Genomic DNA, 18,737 nt, shown 5'->3' on the forward strand with positions numbered 1-18,737 from the left:
GGTAGCATACATAAATTGGTTCTAAATTGTGTGCGCATAAACTTCGATTTTAAATTGCCACAGTTAAAAGGAAGCTGGCTTATGATGTTCGCTGCCATCGATCGCAGATGTTCGTAACTGCGACACAGACATTTGTAATCAACTTGACGTTCACTCGATCATGCGGCACGAACCATAAGGGAGTAAATTAATGCCTGTTGTAGAAGCTGATAGAAGATTTAAAAAAAGTCTAGTCTAAACAGGCAGAGCCCAGTAACTGCTGTGATACGGAGAAAAAACACAAATTGGATCAATGGTTAACTTATATAAGCTAGCCTATTTCAGTTTGACTATTGATTTTCTGTTTCCATAGAACATAAAAGTCCATAAAAGAACGAAGTTACAGAAATATGAAAATATTTGCTTCAGCTTCAGTTCATACTATAGGCGCATTGCATCAGTTCTTCTTATCGTGGTTAACTTAATATTTCCAACAATATTATTTCCCCTGCCACCTTTATGGCCCTGTCTGGTCTTCCGTTTGATTTTCAATCCTTTTGTTTTGCAAAAGAAGAAAAACTTGTTTCTCTATTCCCGTAGGACAAACAGGCAGTTTTCGGAGTATTTGGTGGAGTTCTTTTTGGCATAGCCGAATGGTGCTTGCGTATGAACCGTTTCTTTCTATGTTCGTCATATCCCCCCTTCACCTGCATAGCAAACTACACCGGTCAATACAGTCTATGATTGAAGTGACTAATGGTACCAATAGAAGCGGAAAAGGTAAGAGGGAAACATCATAACGACCGTAGCTCGATGGCCGCGGCGGCAAATCGCATACAACCGACAGGTCCTACCATATTTCAAGACATCGTTCATGGCAAGAATAAGGAGGATTTCGAAACTATCCTGAACTTGGTAATGCTAAACTTTAGACTATTGGAGCCGAGTATTGTGCAAACACAGATGTTCCATTAGCTTACTTAGGTACGTTCGTCTATTTTAGTTGCAATATATACGATGAATATAATGCCCTCGGACAATTCTAGGATTGCCTTCATTTATGGAGGCACGTTTTTTGATAATGTGAAACCATAAACTTCAGTTGTTTAAGCGCGTTGTAAGCCTGTGTGAACGATCCAGAATTTTACCGACTAGAGCAACAGCGACAAAGGCTGGAGGTGAACCCAAATCACGTTTCCAACAAGAGATGTTAGGAGCGGACTAGCATAACCGATCAGGACTGAGGCCTAGCCGTAAGGTTTGAGCCTACCTGAAGCTCCCAGGCTACACGGCGAATACATAGCATTCTGTACTACCGGGCAGACAACCGATAGATCATGACTTTTTTTTTTAGGTATCCTATTAACTACTGTGACAGTTTATCAAAGCATCCATACATCTCGATATGTATAGATAGTTTGTATGGTCAAAAACATTATTTCTTTATTTTGATGATGCTCAAATACGTGGGTGTAAAGAGACCTATCAACACTGTCCAACACATGAAATACTTATCCAAGGACCTATGTTAGAAAGTATTCCTCAATGCCCATTAATAGAAGGTTACCGCCCCTAGAGAAATGCAAATCTAATTAACTCTAACGAACAATGACTTTTTGACCAGTCGTCAGCTTTCGACAATGCAACTCTGTTCCGACCAATGTTAAACTACGAACGGAGATGAACACACACGAACAAATGTGCGAAACACGTTTTCGCTTGTAGATGTGATGTTCTGGCGATCTCCAACACATTTTCCGATTCACACTCCGGCATTAGCAATGCATCTAAGGCACTTATTCAGGCATAATAGGTTGTTTGCGATCACAGACGCGTATTCAATCCTACTGGCAATAGAGCGTAACCCTTTTGTCTCGACGAGCACCAATTAAACACGTTAACATGAGCCCTGTCCAATCGTGCGGAAGGCAATTTCAGCTTCTACAAATCATAGCCCTGTGCTGGTTAGGCCTTACTGCTTAACATTCCTATATCGCTGACAGCCAACATTCAACACTATGACACCCTAAGGTCGACAACGATTCTGACAGCCTTTCGCCAAAGTCGAAACGAAGCACTCTCGCGAGCTCTGCGCTTGGCCGACAATTTCGTTTAGGATGGAAGGCTTTAAGGCTGCTGTGCCGACTATATGGCTATATGGACTAACTGAACTTCTCGGTATATAGTATACATAGTTGCTAGTTAACAAGCTTGCCATAGAAAAAAGCGTGTGATCAAATGAAAACAGTACGATATTAAAAACGTATACTATAAAACATAAAATATCTATTAAAACATATCTTCCTTCATCTAAGACATAATCTCTGGTTTGCCGTCCCGAAAGCAGGATCATGATCTTATACCCAATATAGCTTGTTTTGTGGTATCGGACTCTTATTATGATTACCAATCTCGTTGTGCGCTCTGTAATTATCAGGCATCGTATGTCGACCTCAGATGAAACGCAAGACGCCCAGTCCCGACGAAAAGGCAATTGGGTGTGCCACCGAGATTATTATAAACTATTAGCACAAAGAACTGATTTGTGAAATGACCGTTGTTACATTTTGTATATACTATCTCATACACAGGATATATTACTACCGGAATAGGACCAACACAAGGCATTCCTACAGCTGCTGCCTCGATCGATTCAATCGCACGGTTACAATTACAACGGAAAGAAGTATTTTCCAAGACGGTCATATCTGTTCCACAACAAAGGTGTTGGAACAATGCAAACTATAGCCACGTTATGTAACGTACTGGTCTCTCTTTATAGACTACACATATTTAACGAAGCGGTGCTCACAAACGGTATCGTTATAGATTTCAATGTTCGTGGTTCAATGAAAAACTTACCCTCATCACCACCACGGAGGAACCTGACACATACAGGAACCCAATCACGTAACTTCTAAAGCTATGCATAGTGACTCTGAAATTTAAAAAAATCGCTCATATTCAAGAAACTACCATTCTTCTTATAAGCTTCAAATCTAAGCATATCACGACTAACGGAATTCTGCCGAAGGCTCTTAGGTTAACTCTATAAATCTGAATGTCACCAATTATATTTGCAGAATTAGCTGATTTTCTCGGAACCTGTGTCTGTTTTCATTAGACCCTTCCCAATATCGTTTGGCCAGAGCTAAATCGCTCAATTGAGGGTTCCATAGGGCTTTGCACTTGCTATAATAAGTACGATGCCCTCCACAACGTTTACTTTAACTTTCCTCGCGCCTTCAATAGACTAGACTACGAGTCATTATAGCAAAAGTCTCCTCGTTAGATATAAATTTCAGTATCGCGAATAGGTATTACGCCTATCTGAAGACTCCCTCTCCAAATTGAAAGTACTCTGCACTCATCTGCCAAGATCACTTCCGAAATTCGTAGGATTCAAGGTTCTCTCCAGGCGCACCACTTCACACTACTATATACTAATGGTTTTATATATATATATATATATATATATATATATATATATATATATATATATATAAAGATGCATATTGAAATCAGAAGAATAAAATCAGCATATATTTTTCCTCCGTGCTGGCCATGACGAAATAAAATTTTTCTATTAATGCAGAAATAAGTCGTAATTAAGACCAATCTTGATGAAACTATGTCTCTGATTTAGATTGCGTCTAGTGAATTACACAAGGCTAGCTATTCCCACTACATAATCTATAAGATTATCTCCACGACAACAAAACCACCGATAGCTATTTTCAAGAATATAACGCCACGGCTCGCCAGCTTTTGTTTATTCTGGCAAAAATGAACAAGCCACGTTGCCGTGATAAATAAACGAATATTCTAAATATAAGTAATTGTTTTGAGCAAAAGATTTCAAGGCTACTTCATGGTGAGCCTTTCATCATATTATTGTGACTAGCGTGATACATACACGTACATGTACACGTCAAAGTTCGGCTGAAATCATGACTGCCTAGCCCTTCATGGATGATTTTTATTTTGAAACAACCACATTGGTTACATTCGCATTCGATGGAAAACAGAAGAAAATGCAGCACGAAAGGTTATTTTCACTTAATCTTCCACAGAGTGACTAACTTTGTCAGTATCAAATAGAATAACCAGTAACTTTCCAACTAAGTTTTCAATGGCCAACTGAAACAGATTTAACTTAATTTTTATTAATTAATTAAGCGCTTTCTCAAAAATATCTAAGTTCATTTTCTTTACTCTGTTATAATTTATATCTTGGTACAGTTTGAATACGTGCGAGACGTCATACGCCTTCATTTGTAAGTAACATTAATTTAGAGCCATTTTTTTTGGGACTTATATCACATAAGACATTGCTGATAAATATAGAGGTACTTAGCCTATCCGCATATACATATAGAAACGCATCAAACAGATATAGAACATTATGAAGAACTTGACATGTCATCCATGCACACGTGTAATAAAAATCAATCATATGAAATGAAGTAAAATAAATGAGCGACTGATCCATAGAACTACGTATCAAATCATAAACGTGAGCCGCATCTTGAGGGGAGTCGTTGTTGGACGGTGTTGATCCAGATATGGAGGGTATAAACTCTTGAATCATCAGCACTGGCACTCGTTTCTGACGTCTTGATAGCCAGGTAAATTCCTAGCGCCGTCGCAAGTGACAGCGTGTCGGCCGGTTGGTCTTGCCATTATCCTCTCCGCACAAAGTCCGTTATCGTTCCAGTTTCAGGTCTACGCCGCTGATTTTGAGTTCGTAATCTCGAATAAAATATTATTAAGTCCCTATGTCGAATAGTTTGAATCGTCTCCGATACTGTCAGACACTACTGCACAAGCTAGCTTGTGGAAGATCAGGATCTCTTGGCGCTATGTTAAATGCATATCGAAAATTCTCGAAGGATGAAATTCGAAGGGTTGTGTAGGCTGTTTATGGCCCGTTCAATGCTTTCTAGAAGTATGGCGCATGCAGAGTATTCTAAATATCTGTTCTTCACGAATCGTATTGAAGAACTGGACATACTACAACAGCCGATTTGGAAAGTGTTTGAATAATATCTTATAACAGTTACTCTTTTCTTCAATGTCTCTATGCGTCTATAATTCTTTTTATGCTGCTGTTCCCGGCCTTTGTTGCTGGATTTAGTATTAGGGTAAGCATATATGCGGTCGACCAAGAACTAGTGGATCTCTGAACGCTTGGCTGTGCTACTATCTACAATGATACCATGGTACAACTGGAGGTATTTTTATATCAAAAGGCCTCCTCTGGACAAAGAATAATATTTTTCGTTTTATATTATAATTTTTACATTACAATTTACAATTCTCTTAATCATCCCAGTTACAACGATGCTGATCTGCTAATTATCTGTCACACACCCGCAACGCTAGATATATAGAATTTCTCTGTCTATCCCTATTAGTTTGAGTAACACGTTCCGTATTTCTGTTACATAGACAATCAATGGACCCTTTTCCGGTGACCACACTCTACTGGTATGACGTCTTAATTGAACGGAAAGCATGCACGCATCGTCGAACTCGTCTATCAACATCGTTAGCCAATAAAAGGCAATCGATACCACCGAAATGCCAAAAAGAAGCAAACGGCTGCTTACTTGAGGGACCTCCCAGGCCTTCCACACCCGAAACAACGACAATACCCACCAACTATAACCAACAACAACAGCGCGTAGTATTCTTGGCAGGCGGCTTGAAGAGCCAGTAGGCGTAGGTTGGCCACCGGCTTGGAGAAGGACGTAGGCTAAATCCAGGTGCCACGTCTTGAGAAGGCTGTAAAGCCTACCGAATCAATCTAACTCACGTGAGACTATGGTGGTGACTACCAAGTGCATCGCATCCATCTAGAGCACACCCACCATATGACAGAGCTCTTCAATCGCAAAACCTCTTTATTATTTGAGATACCGTGCCAGCCGCCGTCAGAGAAGGCACAATCCATTGCCATCAGCTAGCGACAACCAACTACTGTTACTACTGAGATTTTAAGGGGTTATGCGTAAAAATACTAATCTAAATTTTTATCCAACGTATGCAGACTACCAGTTCTTCGTTCACATTCGTTGATCTTTAACAGCGAAACAAGAATCATCTGTCCCGCGATCGAGGTCAGCGGGCATCCATTGATCTTAAACAAAGAGTTTCCTGTTTTTCATCTAGAACCACCGGAACCACAATATAAAGACTAAAAGCAATAAACCGGTATTCGTTTTCGTCACCACTTATAGGTATGTACATGGCTATAAAAATCATAACATTCTCGTTGACATTTGTCAGCCAGCTGGATCTGGTAAACAGCGGCAGTGATAATAGGCAGCCGCTCATAGTGTGTATTTCCTTTTCTAATCAGAGCTTACTTAATTGAGAGTTTTTTATAGTATTTTACATGCACCATCGTGGACTGGTGCGCGGTGGGTGGCTGATACACTTTGTTTTATATGAGTGAACGTGTACAAAATACTCTCCACCACGTTTGTTTCGTAGGCTTAACTGAAATATCCTGACTACTAGCAACAGAGTAGAATTCGCTGCAGACGCACGCGTAGACACACCAAATCTCGCTTCCCGAAGATCCCCTGACAGCCTCCGTTTTGTGTGGCGGATGATCCCGGATACGTACAGACGGAGCAAAAGGAATTTTTTATGTGAAATGAGAAGCAGGAGTGGCTAGTTCGTCCCTGTTACTGTTCCTGGCCTTTTAACCCCTTCTTACCTGAAACTGACCCTCGTTTCAGGTAATAAGGGGTTAAAAGACCGAATGAAAGTAAAATAAGTCTGGGATGTGCGCGTGAACTTCTAGATAGGTTGTCGACTCACGCCTTCTGAAATGCGCATTTTTGCTACATGCGAAGTAATATGACTTTGGGCTGGAGAAGGACTGTGGTCAAAAGCAAACAACGCAAGAACGTCTATCCTTTCCGGATTATGAGGTCGAACCACTACATCGACTACCGTTGACTGCATATAGCGTCGCCCGCTTCCGCAAACGGCCAGTCGTGCGCTATTAGGTATGCCAGAAATTCATGTTGCATATTCTTTGTATATTCTATTAGTAAGAAGGCTCCTGATATAACGTCTGCCTAAGGCTAAGTGCGATAATCAGAGTTGCAGAGCTCCTCTCGCACGATACTTCGATCTTCCATGAAAAATTTTAAACGCTTGAAAATAACAATTCATAAATTAAGAACCATATTTTAGAAGCTACCGGATCAATGAGAGAATGGTCAATAAAAAAACTACGTGAAATGGATCATACGATATTTGGGTGCCAGGAAGGAAATTCAACAGAATTGTGTTAAAAACTTTGAGAACCGGACTGAGTTACTTTTACAGTACACCCAAATTATTGTACAATTTTGGCTGCTTTTGCTTATTATGGGTTTTAGTGGAACATATTTTTAACATTTCCTTAATATGTCTGTTTGCGATGGGACACGCTTTATGCCAAATGCAGAACGCTCTTTCAATTAACCGAGTGGTACGACCTGGATATTAACTTCTATTGATCCTCATATTACTAAAAAAATTTACAAACCAGAAGAAAATGTCATTTTCCAATTCGTCAGCACTAAACATAAATGAAAGTACACGTTTTTAAAAATTATAGATTTGTTAAATATAAATCTTCTCAAAAAGGTATTTAAATATATCAGCTTATCCAATTCATCAGAGCGTGTTTAAAAACTTGAGTATTTTTTTAATTGCGCGCTATTAGCAGACGGGTAGAGATTTACAAGATTCAGTTTCTAAGTTCATTTTTTCTGAAGCCGCTCTATCAGCTTATTCTTTGAAAAGTACACCTCACTATCTGTAGATGAGCGAAAATGCACTGTCCATGTTCCGTTTCGCTTAAAAGCGGCAGTGATAATAGGAGTTCTCTTTTTCATTTAAGGCCCGAAGCTGTAACGAGCCTTTGTATGATCCTTAACCTTTCGAAGTCTGAACTCAAATAGATTGCACGAGCAATGAACTGTTGTTTCGCTAAAGCCAATATGTTTGCACCTTATAACTTAGGGCATAACTGAACGACAGGGTAGCTAATATTGTCTGATGAGAGTCAATCAGAGTATAATTGCAGATATCCAAAGACGACATACAATGTATAAATTGACCAAAAATCGTTTGCTAATGGCTCGTGAAATCCATATACAGTCATTTTGTACGTCCTGCCTGTTTCTTGCGTGTTATCTAAGCCGATCATGATCGTCATGCGCATAAATTCGCAGATGCGTTTTCGAAATAGCATCAAATACCTTACCAGCTGGCTATAACAATACCTAATAGAAGATCACAAGGACAGATTTTTCATACGAACAGACACGTCTTTGTGCGTACAAACAGAGATAATTATCTTTTTAATAGCTGCTTCTACGAGTAGTGCTGAACCGTCGTTACCGCACGACCTGACGCTTTGCCCAAATAGAACATTATGGTATACGCCTGCAGACTAGAATAAATTCAACATTATACATTATGAATGTAATTATATTGAGAAACAATAATGACGGTGGTCACCCAGACCCTAATAATATAATACCACTAAAAAAAATGCACAACCTATTACGATATTACGAAATAGACTAGGACTACTGCAAACTAAACAGTATTTTCCACCGCACATAAGTATAAAGTAGGTTAGGTGTACGGACGAATTGCTGGATATAAATGGGACATCTAACTTGTAAGTTAATTATATAGCTGTGATGCAGTGGGTGCAATAACTTAAACATTTCTAGAAACCAAACATTTGATAGACATTAACAAAAGTGATTATATGCCGAAATCTCAAAACAACACTTAGGAAATAACATATTGATGATGATGATCCCTTTTGGTATTTCGGTCTACAATTAATTCCCTAGCTCTCAAACGCAATCTCCTACAATGCATATACAATCGTGGGCTAGACTAGACAAGAAAAACAAATTATCCTTATGATAGAAGACCTTTTGTTTAGAATATTCAGGTTAATTTCTCAGTATTCTATGATATTTTTCTAGTATTCTAAATTTATTGAAGACCTTCGCTCGATTTTCGCCATCATTCAGCTGAAAGCCTATCGGAAGCGTAGTACAAGTGCGTGCCCCATAAGGCAGTTTGCTGGCCGCAGCGATAAGATTGTAGAGGGTTCTCATGGTTGTAGGATTGGAGATCCTGTACCAGAAAGCGAAGATGGCTCTCAAATGAGTACAAAGTAGGCGTACATTGCCGCAAACTAGCTGTTAACAGTTGGCCTGTTTGAATAAAAGTCAAAAAAGACAAAGTCAATAAAAATGCAAGCTAGTTTATAAGTTCTACAACGTGGCCCGGAAGCTTACGTATTTTCCAGTACATTTTCTCGGGAACTATTGAACCGATGTCTGTGGACATTAGACGACATGAGGAAGGCCGAAAAATCGGGTTCAAAAAACAACTTTTTTGCAGCAAAATTCTTAGCTAGGAAGATGCTAGGAAGGGGGTAGACACTGAATCTAAGTAGCGTAATAATACAAAGATCTATGTGTATAGAGTTAGATGGTAGGATATAAATAGCCCTTCATATGCAATGCTATAACAGAAGAAGCGGAAGCAACGAGACAACAAAACACACTCATATAGACTCCAGCTTTATCAGTAAAAGTGGGCCGTTTGCCGAGCACTTTGCGCGGCTAGAAAAAGATGCAGATAAACAGAACTAAACTTGAAGTATTGTAAAAATCAATGGAAGTTAAATATCTTATTCACACTGAATACTAAGCATGTAGAGAATATTTCTTACCTTGGAACCATAGGTTCTACCAATGCTGTTAGTATTCAGAATTGCCCTCAGCAGCCAGTGCAGAGAGAACAAAAGGCTCAGACGCTTAAGACAACTTGGTGACTTAGAATATAGTTCTACTTTCGGTGAAAAAAACGATTATAATTTACTAACTAAACCTTGTTGTACCGACAGGCTAAACCCAGTTTAAGCCCGAGCGGTTCTGAGAAACCGAATTTTACTTGGCGAGCAATTAGGTCATTGTACTAAACAGAAATCGACAAAGAAAAAAACAAGATTTTGCCGAACTCGTTAAAAGATCTTCATTCGAGTAAAGCCAACCTAAAAACTCGACCAGATCGAAGGCGGATAACTGCATTTAATTAAAATAATTTTCCTGACTGTTACCATCGTTGTACACCACAAAGTACTTCGCTACTATGTGGGTTCAATAAAAACGTATAGTCTAGTTCAAGGGTGGGCGAAAAAAGTGCTTATTATTTTCATTACGTTTTTGAGTACCGGAGCTAGATTATATCGGTCTGAAAGAGTGTACGTTATTTTAGAAGTATCGCTATATGACACTTCATTCCTCCTGCAAATGGTCGAATGATGCTAGGCTACGAGATCTGGATTATAAAATCGTTACTTTTTCACCCGGGCTATTTCTAGTTCTTTTTAAAACTTATCAAATTATTGTATTTTTTTAACTTATTGCAGCATCCTTCGGCATGGACTCAGTTCAAAATTAAGACTCCTGTTCTGATTAGACATAAATTATTAATAGTTATACCGGTAAAAGTTCCGAAGTAAAAGTTCTAAATCACAAATAACTTCCAGATAAACATCAGATAAGTGCCGCATCTAGCCGTTTCCCCGGATGATCTAATAACCCACTCTGTTCTCCTACTAATTAACGCTGTTTGATTTTGGAATACTCGCGAAAATAATTACAATCCGGTCTTTTCAGGCGGCTGGCCTCTTGCCTGCGACAGCACCAGGACATTGGTAGGAATCACGTATGCCGTATCTATTTCCATACGTAAACTGGTAGGCATTGATGCCAATGAGTAGCTACTGAGTTCGCGACATCTCAAGTTCCCTCCCGCCATTGCTTTCAATCATCGACTCGTCCATCCGTTTCAGACAACATTGTGCTTACGATACTTGACGCCTATATAGCGCGATTAAATCCTAACTTTAAGTAGACAGTCTGGATACATCAGCGGAAGTACAACCACCGCTACCACTAACGAAAGGAGCTCGAGACAGCAGTCTGTGCCATTGACGCCCAGCTAACCGGTCTGGTCACTAGTATATATTCATACGATGTCTGGCAGCGATACCAATCCGTAGCAAAGTATCAGCAGGTTATTATGGATTTGTGGCTGAAGTGTCTCGACTGAATCAGGGTAGGGATTCAATGAGAGGGATTATAACTTCACTCCATTCCTGGGATCCAAATGTGTTAGTGGTGCCAGCGCGAGACAGTTAAAACAGCTAGTTAAAGCAGATTTGTGCAGCACTTAGTAGCATTCAGAGGCTCTCAAGCTATAGGATTAGGACAACATAGACCTACCACTAAGCTTGTTCGTAAAGGTGATCAGTGGAGCCGTAACGATGTCAGACGCCGCTGTGGGAAACGCAGTAGCTATTGGGCTCACAGTGAGCGAGCAGTCGGTATCTCAGTGTCACCCAGTTGAATGTCTACCTTGCCTCTTTTCTCGCTTTCATTTTATGTCGCTGTCGTCATTTACGGCCTTCTCGAATGAGCCACTACGATATACTAAGATGGAAAATGCTAGGACAGCAGTCAAAATGTTCGTTCACACCTACCGAACGCGGTAGTGTCTACGGTGGGATGAGCCAAACGTGCGATACAGAAGTGCATAGGAACAGAGTTGTTACGCGGAGCTTTCGAAAAGAGGTCGTATTTGTTGTTGACCAAGCAATAGCCCTGGGTATCGTTTCATGTAGAACGTAGAGTTCTGCTATTCCTGGATGCAGCTGAAAGTGGAGCAGCTCTCTCGTAGGCAGATTCAAAGCATCGCGGTGAAATAAAGCCTCCAAACAAAAAAAAAAATGGCCGAGAAGGAGGTTCCGGAGACATTCATATGAGGACTCCGAATAGAACTGAGACATCTGCGCAATTCATTTATGATGGTGAGTGATGGGTTTCTTCTTCGAAGTAGTAGAACGAGTAGCCTCTAGTCCCACACAAAAAGGGTTGCCTTAAATAGAAAAAAAGCAGTTGGAGTAATGAGTTGTTAATTTACCTCACATCGAGTGCAACGATCCAGAGTCACATACTCTAAAGTTCGCGCAAATAAAGCAAAATATCTACCGCCATCTTTTCACTCTGTTTAGCCATTTTTCATTTTTGCTTCAGCAGTCGTCCTCGTTGAAAACTACGTTAAATATCGATACGAAGCACGTTTGGGTATCCTCCTTGGCCGTCAAATTATCTTTCATATCAATACAATACAATTATTTGTCAGGTATATTTAACTTTTTGTTATGCTGACCGGCCACGGGAAGCCATATTTCTGACATACATTCAAGCTAGGTACATCGACCCATACGGAAATCGATACTATCAGTGAAACAAATATGCTAACGTTCGCTGAAAAAAATGACACGGGTAATTGGCCTAAAAAAGGGAATACGCAAAAAGGACTCAAAATACGTAGCAAAGAGAGCATACATTTTTTTTTTTTATCTAGAGCTCGTTCTTGCTCCGGTCGCAGTTCACAGTTCGGCTATGAACAATATCATCGTATGCGGAAGACACGGCTGCCTAGAACGAAGAAGTCTCAGATCGGTTCTTTTCGTAAGCAGTCTGGTTCTGTTTCGTGGAAATTTTAATTAACCAAATTAAGGAGTTCAGCGAAGATGGACCCGCAATGCATCAAGAGTAGAAAAATGGGCTCTGCTAAGTAGCGTAGAAAACGATCCATAAGCAAAACGAATGCGAATTCAGTGGAAGACCGTATAAATGTACAATACGTAATGTGCAATTAAACGTAACTACGTTGATTAGACTGACGCATCTAAAAAATTATTTAGGTGCCTCATTATTTATCGCCGAAACTCGCTCGTTTAGGCTGGATTTTTGAAAAATAAGGTCAACTTAAAAATCGTCGATACTGACGACAGTTAACATTCAATTGCTATCTGGATTGATAGTATACTTACAAAAAAACAGTAAAATTGGATTTTCTTGAACAAGTAACATCATGTACATTTGAGTCATTAGCATGACGCGGTAGTCAACGAGCGACAGCGGCGGAATCGCCGAATATCTTAACGATATTCTACAGCTAGACGTGTCGCCGCACCCCGACATACTCCTATTTCAATCAGTCCTACTTACAGCTCACACAATAAGTCCTTAAGCCGATCTCAACGCTGAGGTTTTCACAATCATACGCACTTTCCCTCTGCAGTGTAGTGTTAGCACGCCTCAACAGGCTTCTGCTGATGGACGATCTCGGGGATGCATGGGATCAACGAGCTTTGTTCAAGTGTGTGTGTGTGTGTGTGTGTGAGCGTGTGTGAGGCTGTGTGAGTGTCTCCGCTGTTCGTTCCACCAGCTTCCGCTAAAAAGAAAAGAAGACGATTATTTCTGGGCGTTGTATTTCTTACGCGTAACATCTCACTCCCACTTGCACACCCGAAACGTCCGCGACATGCCTCTAAAAAAGCTAACTGTTAACCGGCTATAGCGGTATCGCTTAGCCGAATCTGGCACTATTGTGGAACCTTTTGAGGAGAGAACGAGGCTATCTGGCCGATACGTCCGACGGATTATTGACGGTTAGCGCTGGCCGTACTGACAAATATGTCTCGATTTATGATGGCAATAACGTATCGTCTATAATGCATCCAAGCGTGCGGTACGTGAAAGTCAGACCAAAAAGCCAATGGCACAGGGTGTCATATCAATGGCAAATAGCTAGATAGATGTCCTTTTTAAAATAATCGTGTGCTGGCAGTAAAATTGACTGGGTTTTCCCTTAATGGGAGTATACTAGTAGCAGTAATAATTGTCGTGGTAATGGTAGCAGTGCTTGTGTTCCGTGACAAATGCCCTGGCGCTAGCTACAGAACGTGACAGGAACGACTATGCAATAGCTATCGCTACTGTTGCATTTGCTAACTATGCGTCAGATTGAATTTATTCATTGCACCTCTTATGTTCTTTTTTCCAGGTATGTCGTGTCCGTAATGAATAGGTTTTAAATACAAGTCTGTGCAGTATTTAGATATGGGCGCATTGTTATTTAGATATGGATTCGTTACATCTTTGCAGAGGCTACACAATTTGTAAGAGGATTCATTTTGTGAGCTAATCAGTAACGTTATCAAAGATGTGATATATACGAAACAAATTTCGTCTGAGTCTGAAACACAAAACAAGAAAGCTCTGACACATGTCAAAAGTGCTTTTCTACATATGGTTCATCTTTCAAGGATGACTCTAAGAATGGATCCGGTATTTGTTACGACGATGCTTGCTACTCGACCCAGCCAACTGTTTGACACACTTACCTAGATGATAACTAGGAAGGTAATTCTCACTAATTTAAAAAGAAATAACTCATTTTGCTTAACAGTGTACGCTACAGTTCTGCTGAAGGAACTTGATTCGAATATACCATACGTTTATTTGGTAGTAAGAACAAGATCAAAACTAAAACTTAACGTCATACAATGACTTCCTTTTTTTTATTTATATCTCCCTGCTCAAAGTTGTACATGGTCATTGCCGCAGGGGAGGTGGCATAGAAACGTTTCACTTAGTTAATACATTTGACTAAATGATGAAGATAAATCATTGCGCAAAGTGATGATTGACGGAACAGTTTGAGGCTTGTCTTGGCTTTTGCAGATTTTACCTTTTTCATTGCAAGTTATATCATATATTATATCGACTGAAAAGAAAGTGTAACAAAGATGCCAAAGCGTTACAACCAGCGGGTATATATATCTGTATCGCATGTGTGCTTATAATAAGAGGCATAGTTAAGGGGCTGTTAGGGGTTGAATTGCAATGATTGGAAAAATACAAACTTAGGCTCCATTTTGAAACTACGGCAGGGGTTAGAGCTTGCCATGTAGTTAGAGCATGCAATGTAGAGAGAGAGATGCATTTTGTAGCTAGAGAAAGATCTGCTTGTGGAGATGCTCTGAGCCGTGGTTTCTGAGTTGCAAAATGAGTTTTGTGCGGACACAAATAGCAAAGCGAGTAACAAACAGTAACCGATTCATCTAAAGGCTTGCAGGGTTTAGCATTTGGGTTCGGTGTACGTAAAAATACCATATTATTTGCCTTGTTAAATAGATAAGCTAAAGCAAAAAAATACTGCATGGTTTCAGCAAACGAATATGTAAAAATAGTTTCCTCTTTGTTCCTACGCTATATATCCTTACTTTAATTTAGAAGGACGATAATTGCAGATAGTCACATCAGTAGGTAAATGCGAAACTGGCGCCACTTCACACTAAAGTAAATTTAATTTATTTGGTGATCTAATGCAGCTGTTACTTACGGCGGTTTTATGTGTCCTAATATGTCAGTTACGCTCGATGAGGTGTACTGATAAAAATTGACCTCTATGATGAGTCGTGAGATTCTGCATTAACAAGGTAACAGAGGTAACCAATGACAACGGTCGATTCCGGCGGCAAGAATTGAAACTTCCTGCCATCCATCATACTGACCAGGAATTATCATCTTTTTTAGTATATCGATCATTGTGTACAATCGATTTTCAAATGACGTTTTTACATTTTATAGGCCGTCATACGCCAGACTTCCACAGCAGGAGAATAAAGAAATCACCATTGGGGTAGCAAAAAGTGAAAAATAACAGGGGGGGGGGGGGTGTATTTCGATTTAAAATAAAATACGTACAAGCGTTAAAATTAAAGGTCGCCTGATCAGAAAAAGAAATTGTCAAACGAAAACCGTAAAGCTTTAAAACCTAATAACGTGTAACGGGAAATTCAGAATAAAACGCTGCTCAATGCCGTCCTTTCACCGTGATGTTTATTCGAAAGGTGTCCACGAGTGTAAGCTGTATATCGTCAATAGATCTCCTTGGCTGTTACGGGTTCATCCAACCAAATGATGATCTGGTAGGTAGAATATAAGATTCTTAAAGGAAATCGTTGGATATTCTGTACGAGTTTTTGTTTACAAAAGCACTGAATATATTATGTGCTATATATATGGTACGCTAATGCTATTGTTGCGTGTGTCTTTACGCCTGACGTATCTGACTTATTCTGTTGTGTCAGAGATTTCTTTTGCCTTATCATTTTTCTAAAAAATATTTGGATAACATTTTTTTTTATATTCAACTTGTACTTTGAAAGCCAATAAAACAAGCTGTCTTTTTATCTGTGTCGAAAGGCCTATTATCATTTCCCTATTCTGTGTGACTATCACCATAATAATGATTTTCAGAGAACCCTCCATTGCCACTCTAATTGAACCTATGATGAGGGTCCAGTTACATGAAACTAATACGCTGACCGTGGAGAGTTCGCGCAAGGCCATTGACGCGATGTGGTGTCCCCGCCTAAACACCGTTGGCGGTTTCTCCTCGCCGCAGAACTGTTCCGCTTGCGCGGAGAGATGCAAACCGAGCGCACCGCATGCGATCTAGCAAGCATTTTCGACGGTGAACCGCTGACTGCTCTTTGTGGCTGGCTTTGGGTGCAACTATTGCTGCTGTTGGCAGATCGCCGCCGTCTGCCCCTAGGGGTAAAAAGTTGCCTCATTAGTCAGTCGGTCAAACCGACGAGTTTCGAGGTCGAGTCCATGACTGCTGCTCACTGCTCATCGCCCTCCAATGGGCCGACCTACCCAGCGACGTGGACGGCGACGATCATTGCCAACGTCGTCCTAGCCTAAGTTCTAGCCTTAGTCATAGTCAGAGAACGCAGTCAGGCCGTTACCCACAGGAGAACAGCACAATGCAGGCTGCACTGACCTGGGATTGGGAAGTAGGGAAGCGGCCATACAGCGGTAGTCGGACGAACGAGCTGGTGCTTCCTCAGCCGAAACCAACTTGCGTATCGGGATGGTAACTACAAGCCTTTATGACGAAGGCGGCATTTCTACATGCGGCTCGTGCCTGTCTGCATAAACATACAGCACTTACGCGCGCACAAACACACACATTAGACACGGCACATACTTAGTGCAGAGCAAAAGTGGCTAAGCATAGAAATCAAATAATACTCCAATCTCCGCTGTTTGTATCTATAACGAGAGAAAGGAAATGGGAAGAAGTAAATACATTATTGCACAGTTACGTTCATTGGAACCCCATGCAGACGTATCTAGGCACCTAAATAGAGAAGCAAGTATTAGTACCTAGTACACATATAGGCAGTTTATGGATTGCCTGTAAAGCTGACTGAAAAATGATTTTGCCAACATGGTCTATAGAAATTAATATTCGCGCTCATTATGCACAAACACTGGCACTCGCTAGTATTCGTTCCATATGAATTTAAATAACAAAAAACCAAGTTTGTTCTCTTCCGTAAGTACTTGGACAACGAATGGGCCATCTCGAAACAAAGAAGATATTGAAATCAACGAAAAGATATGAACAACAAAGATGATAACATGAAACTCTGTGTCTTTCAATGCTTTTTGTGTAACTGTTTTTTGAATGAAGGTTTTTACAAGGTAAATTATGACAAAACTTAATTCGTACAAATTATATAGTTTTCTTAAGCCGTTCGTTCGGGAATCAAAAGAGATGATTTTAACAGCGTCTTCGCAGTACAAGATGTAAATGACCTAGTCCCGTCTGAGTGAGCATCGATTTAATGATCGTTAATATTACAAACGTTGGAGTAATCACAATGGGCAAAACAAGTTCGTATAGAGGTGCATATGTTTCTTTCCTAGCGCCTTCTAGCGCTTCGAAAAGCTCCATGGTTTTACCTTTTGGTGACTGACGCTACGCGCAAAATGTCGCGTATATATCATCGAAAACCGCGTAGTTTACTAAATTTTCTTTTAAAAATTATATACGTATATTATTACAGAGTGCGTATTATTATTGTATGATATTTCAGTCTTTTTGAATGTCCAATCGTAAAGAACTACAGCTTTGTTATCAGTAACCAACCCAACTGTTCGTGAACTTCCTGATGATTTTAGGTGGTCACGCATTTCCGATCCTAATCCTGTTACATAGATAAACTGAAATGCGGTCCCGACAAACTGTAGTGAGCTTCATACAACGAGCGTGTCTGAGCCGACTTAAACGACACGGCAAACTTCAAATTGACGTACTACAAATGCAAGTGAAACTTCAAAAGTTACTCCCAGAGTGGACTGAAAAAGTCGTTAATTTGCAGGTTAGGAACCTCTGTTATCGTAGTCGGCTGAGCAAAATATATGGCCTGCGGAAGTGGCTTTCAAATAAACGTATTGTATTTTTCTACGGGCAGTATTTTTTAACTATTTTATGTATAAACAGTGTATAACGATAAAAAAAAAGCATCATATTACTATATTCTATGTATTAACATAGACTTGCTTCGAGTTATACTCATCCAGTACGTACACATCGATAGTTAAATAACTACGTATCGAATTAAAGATCGGCAACTCATTTCCACCGAAGGCTCCGCGTTTCTAGCTGGCCTTGACTGGGTGTAACATGGGTCGTCAGTCCCAATCGTATTAGTCGTATGGTATTGTTTTATGCCTGCCCTTATTTCTGGAATCAGCGCAGAGCTGGTTTAGTAACGGAGCGCGTTTCAGCGATAGATTTATGAGAACTGCCTTCATCCACGAAGATTATGTAATGTTCGTTATTTTCCAGGAAGTCACCATGAACTGCTTCTGCATAAATAACTACCCACTGTTTTAGGTGGAAGGATACCCTTTACTTAGTGACGAAATAGGTTGCAAAAAGCGGCGGAAGAAAGGCTAGCTGGGACAAAAGTAGAAATTAGGACACGGTATGTAAGC

The 18,737-nt window shown here is 40.1% G+C and overlaps 1 protein-coding gene and 1 long non-coding RNA gene across 7 annotated transcripts in view; one reads left to right on the forward strand and one right to left on the reverse strand.

The window, feature by feature from the left end:
• Positions 1-8,925: 8,925 nt before the first annotated feature.
• On the reverse strand, positions 8,926-13,244 carry LOC111253448 (uncharacterized). 2 transcript variants are annotated; one of them, XR_002674664.2, is made up of 3 exons: positions 13,104-13,244; positions 11,310-11,961; positions 8,926-9,227 (listed from the first exon to the last, which is right to left on the reverse strand). It is a non-coding gene; the product is annotated as an uncharacterized LOC111253448 (long non-coding RNA). The 2 variants fall into 2 exon arrangements; XR_015319635.1 differs by having other exon boundaries at positions 10,673-11,961.
• LOC111253437 (uncharacterized) overlaps positions 11,752-18,737 on the forward strand; it is a 29,343-nt gene continuing 22,357 nt past the window's right edge. The window contains exons 1-2 of one of the 5 annotated variants that reach the window (XR_015319634.1): positions 11,752-11,893; positions 16,203-18,204. Coding sequence is in view for 4 of the 5 variants with exons in the window: in XM_086978203.1 (XP_086834329.1) it covers positions 13,610-13,626; positions 16,203-16,404 (219 nt within the window). In the remaining variant the exon portion in view is untranslated. The other 4 variants (XM_086978203.1, XM_022812806.2, XM_086978202.1 and 1 more) reach the window with 4 other exon arrangements.

The sequence above is a fragment of the Varroa destructor genome, unplaced genomic scaffold (assembly GCF_002443255.2).
Source record: "Varroa destructor unplaced genomic scaffold, Vdes_3.0 BEIS01000001.1, whole genome shotgun sequence".
Classification (NCBI taxonomy): domain Eukaryota; kingdom Metazoa; phylum Arthropoda; class Arachnida; order Mesostigmata; family Varroidae; genus Varroa; species Varroa destructor.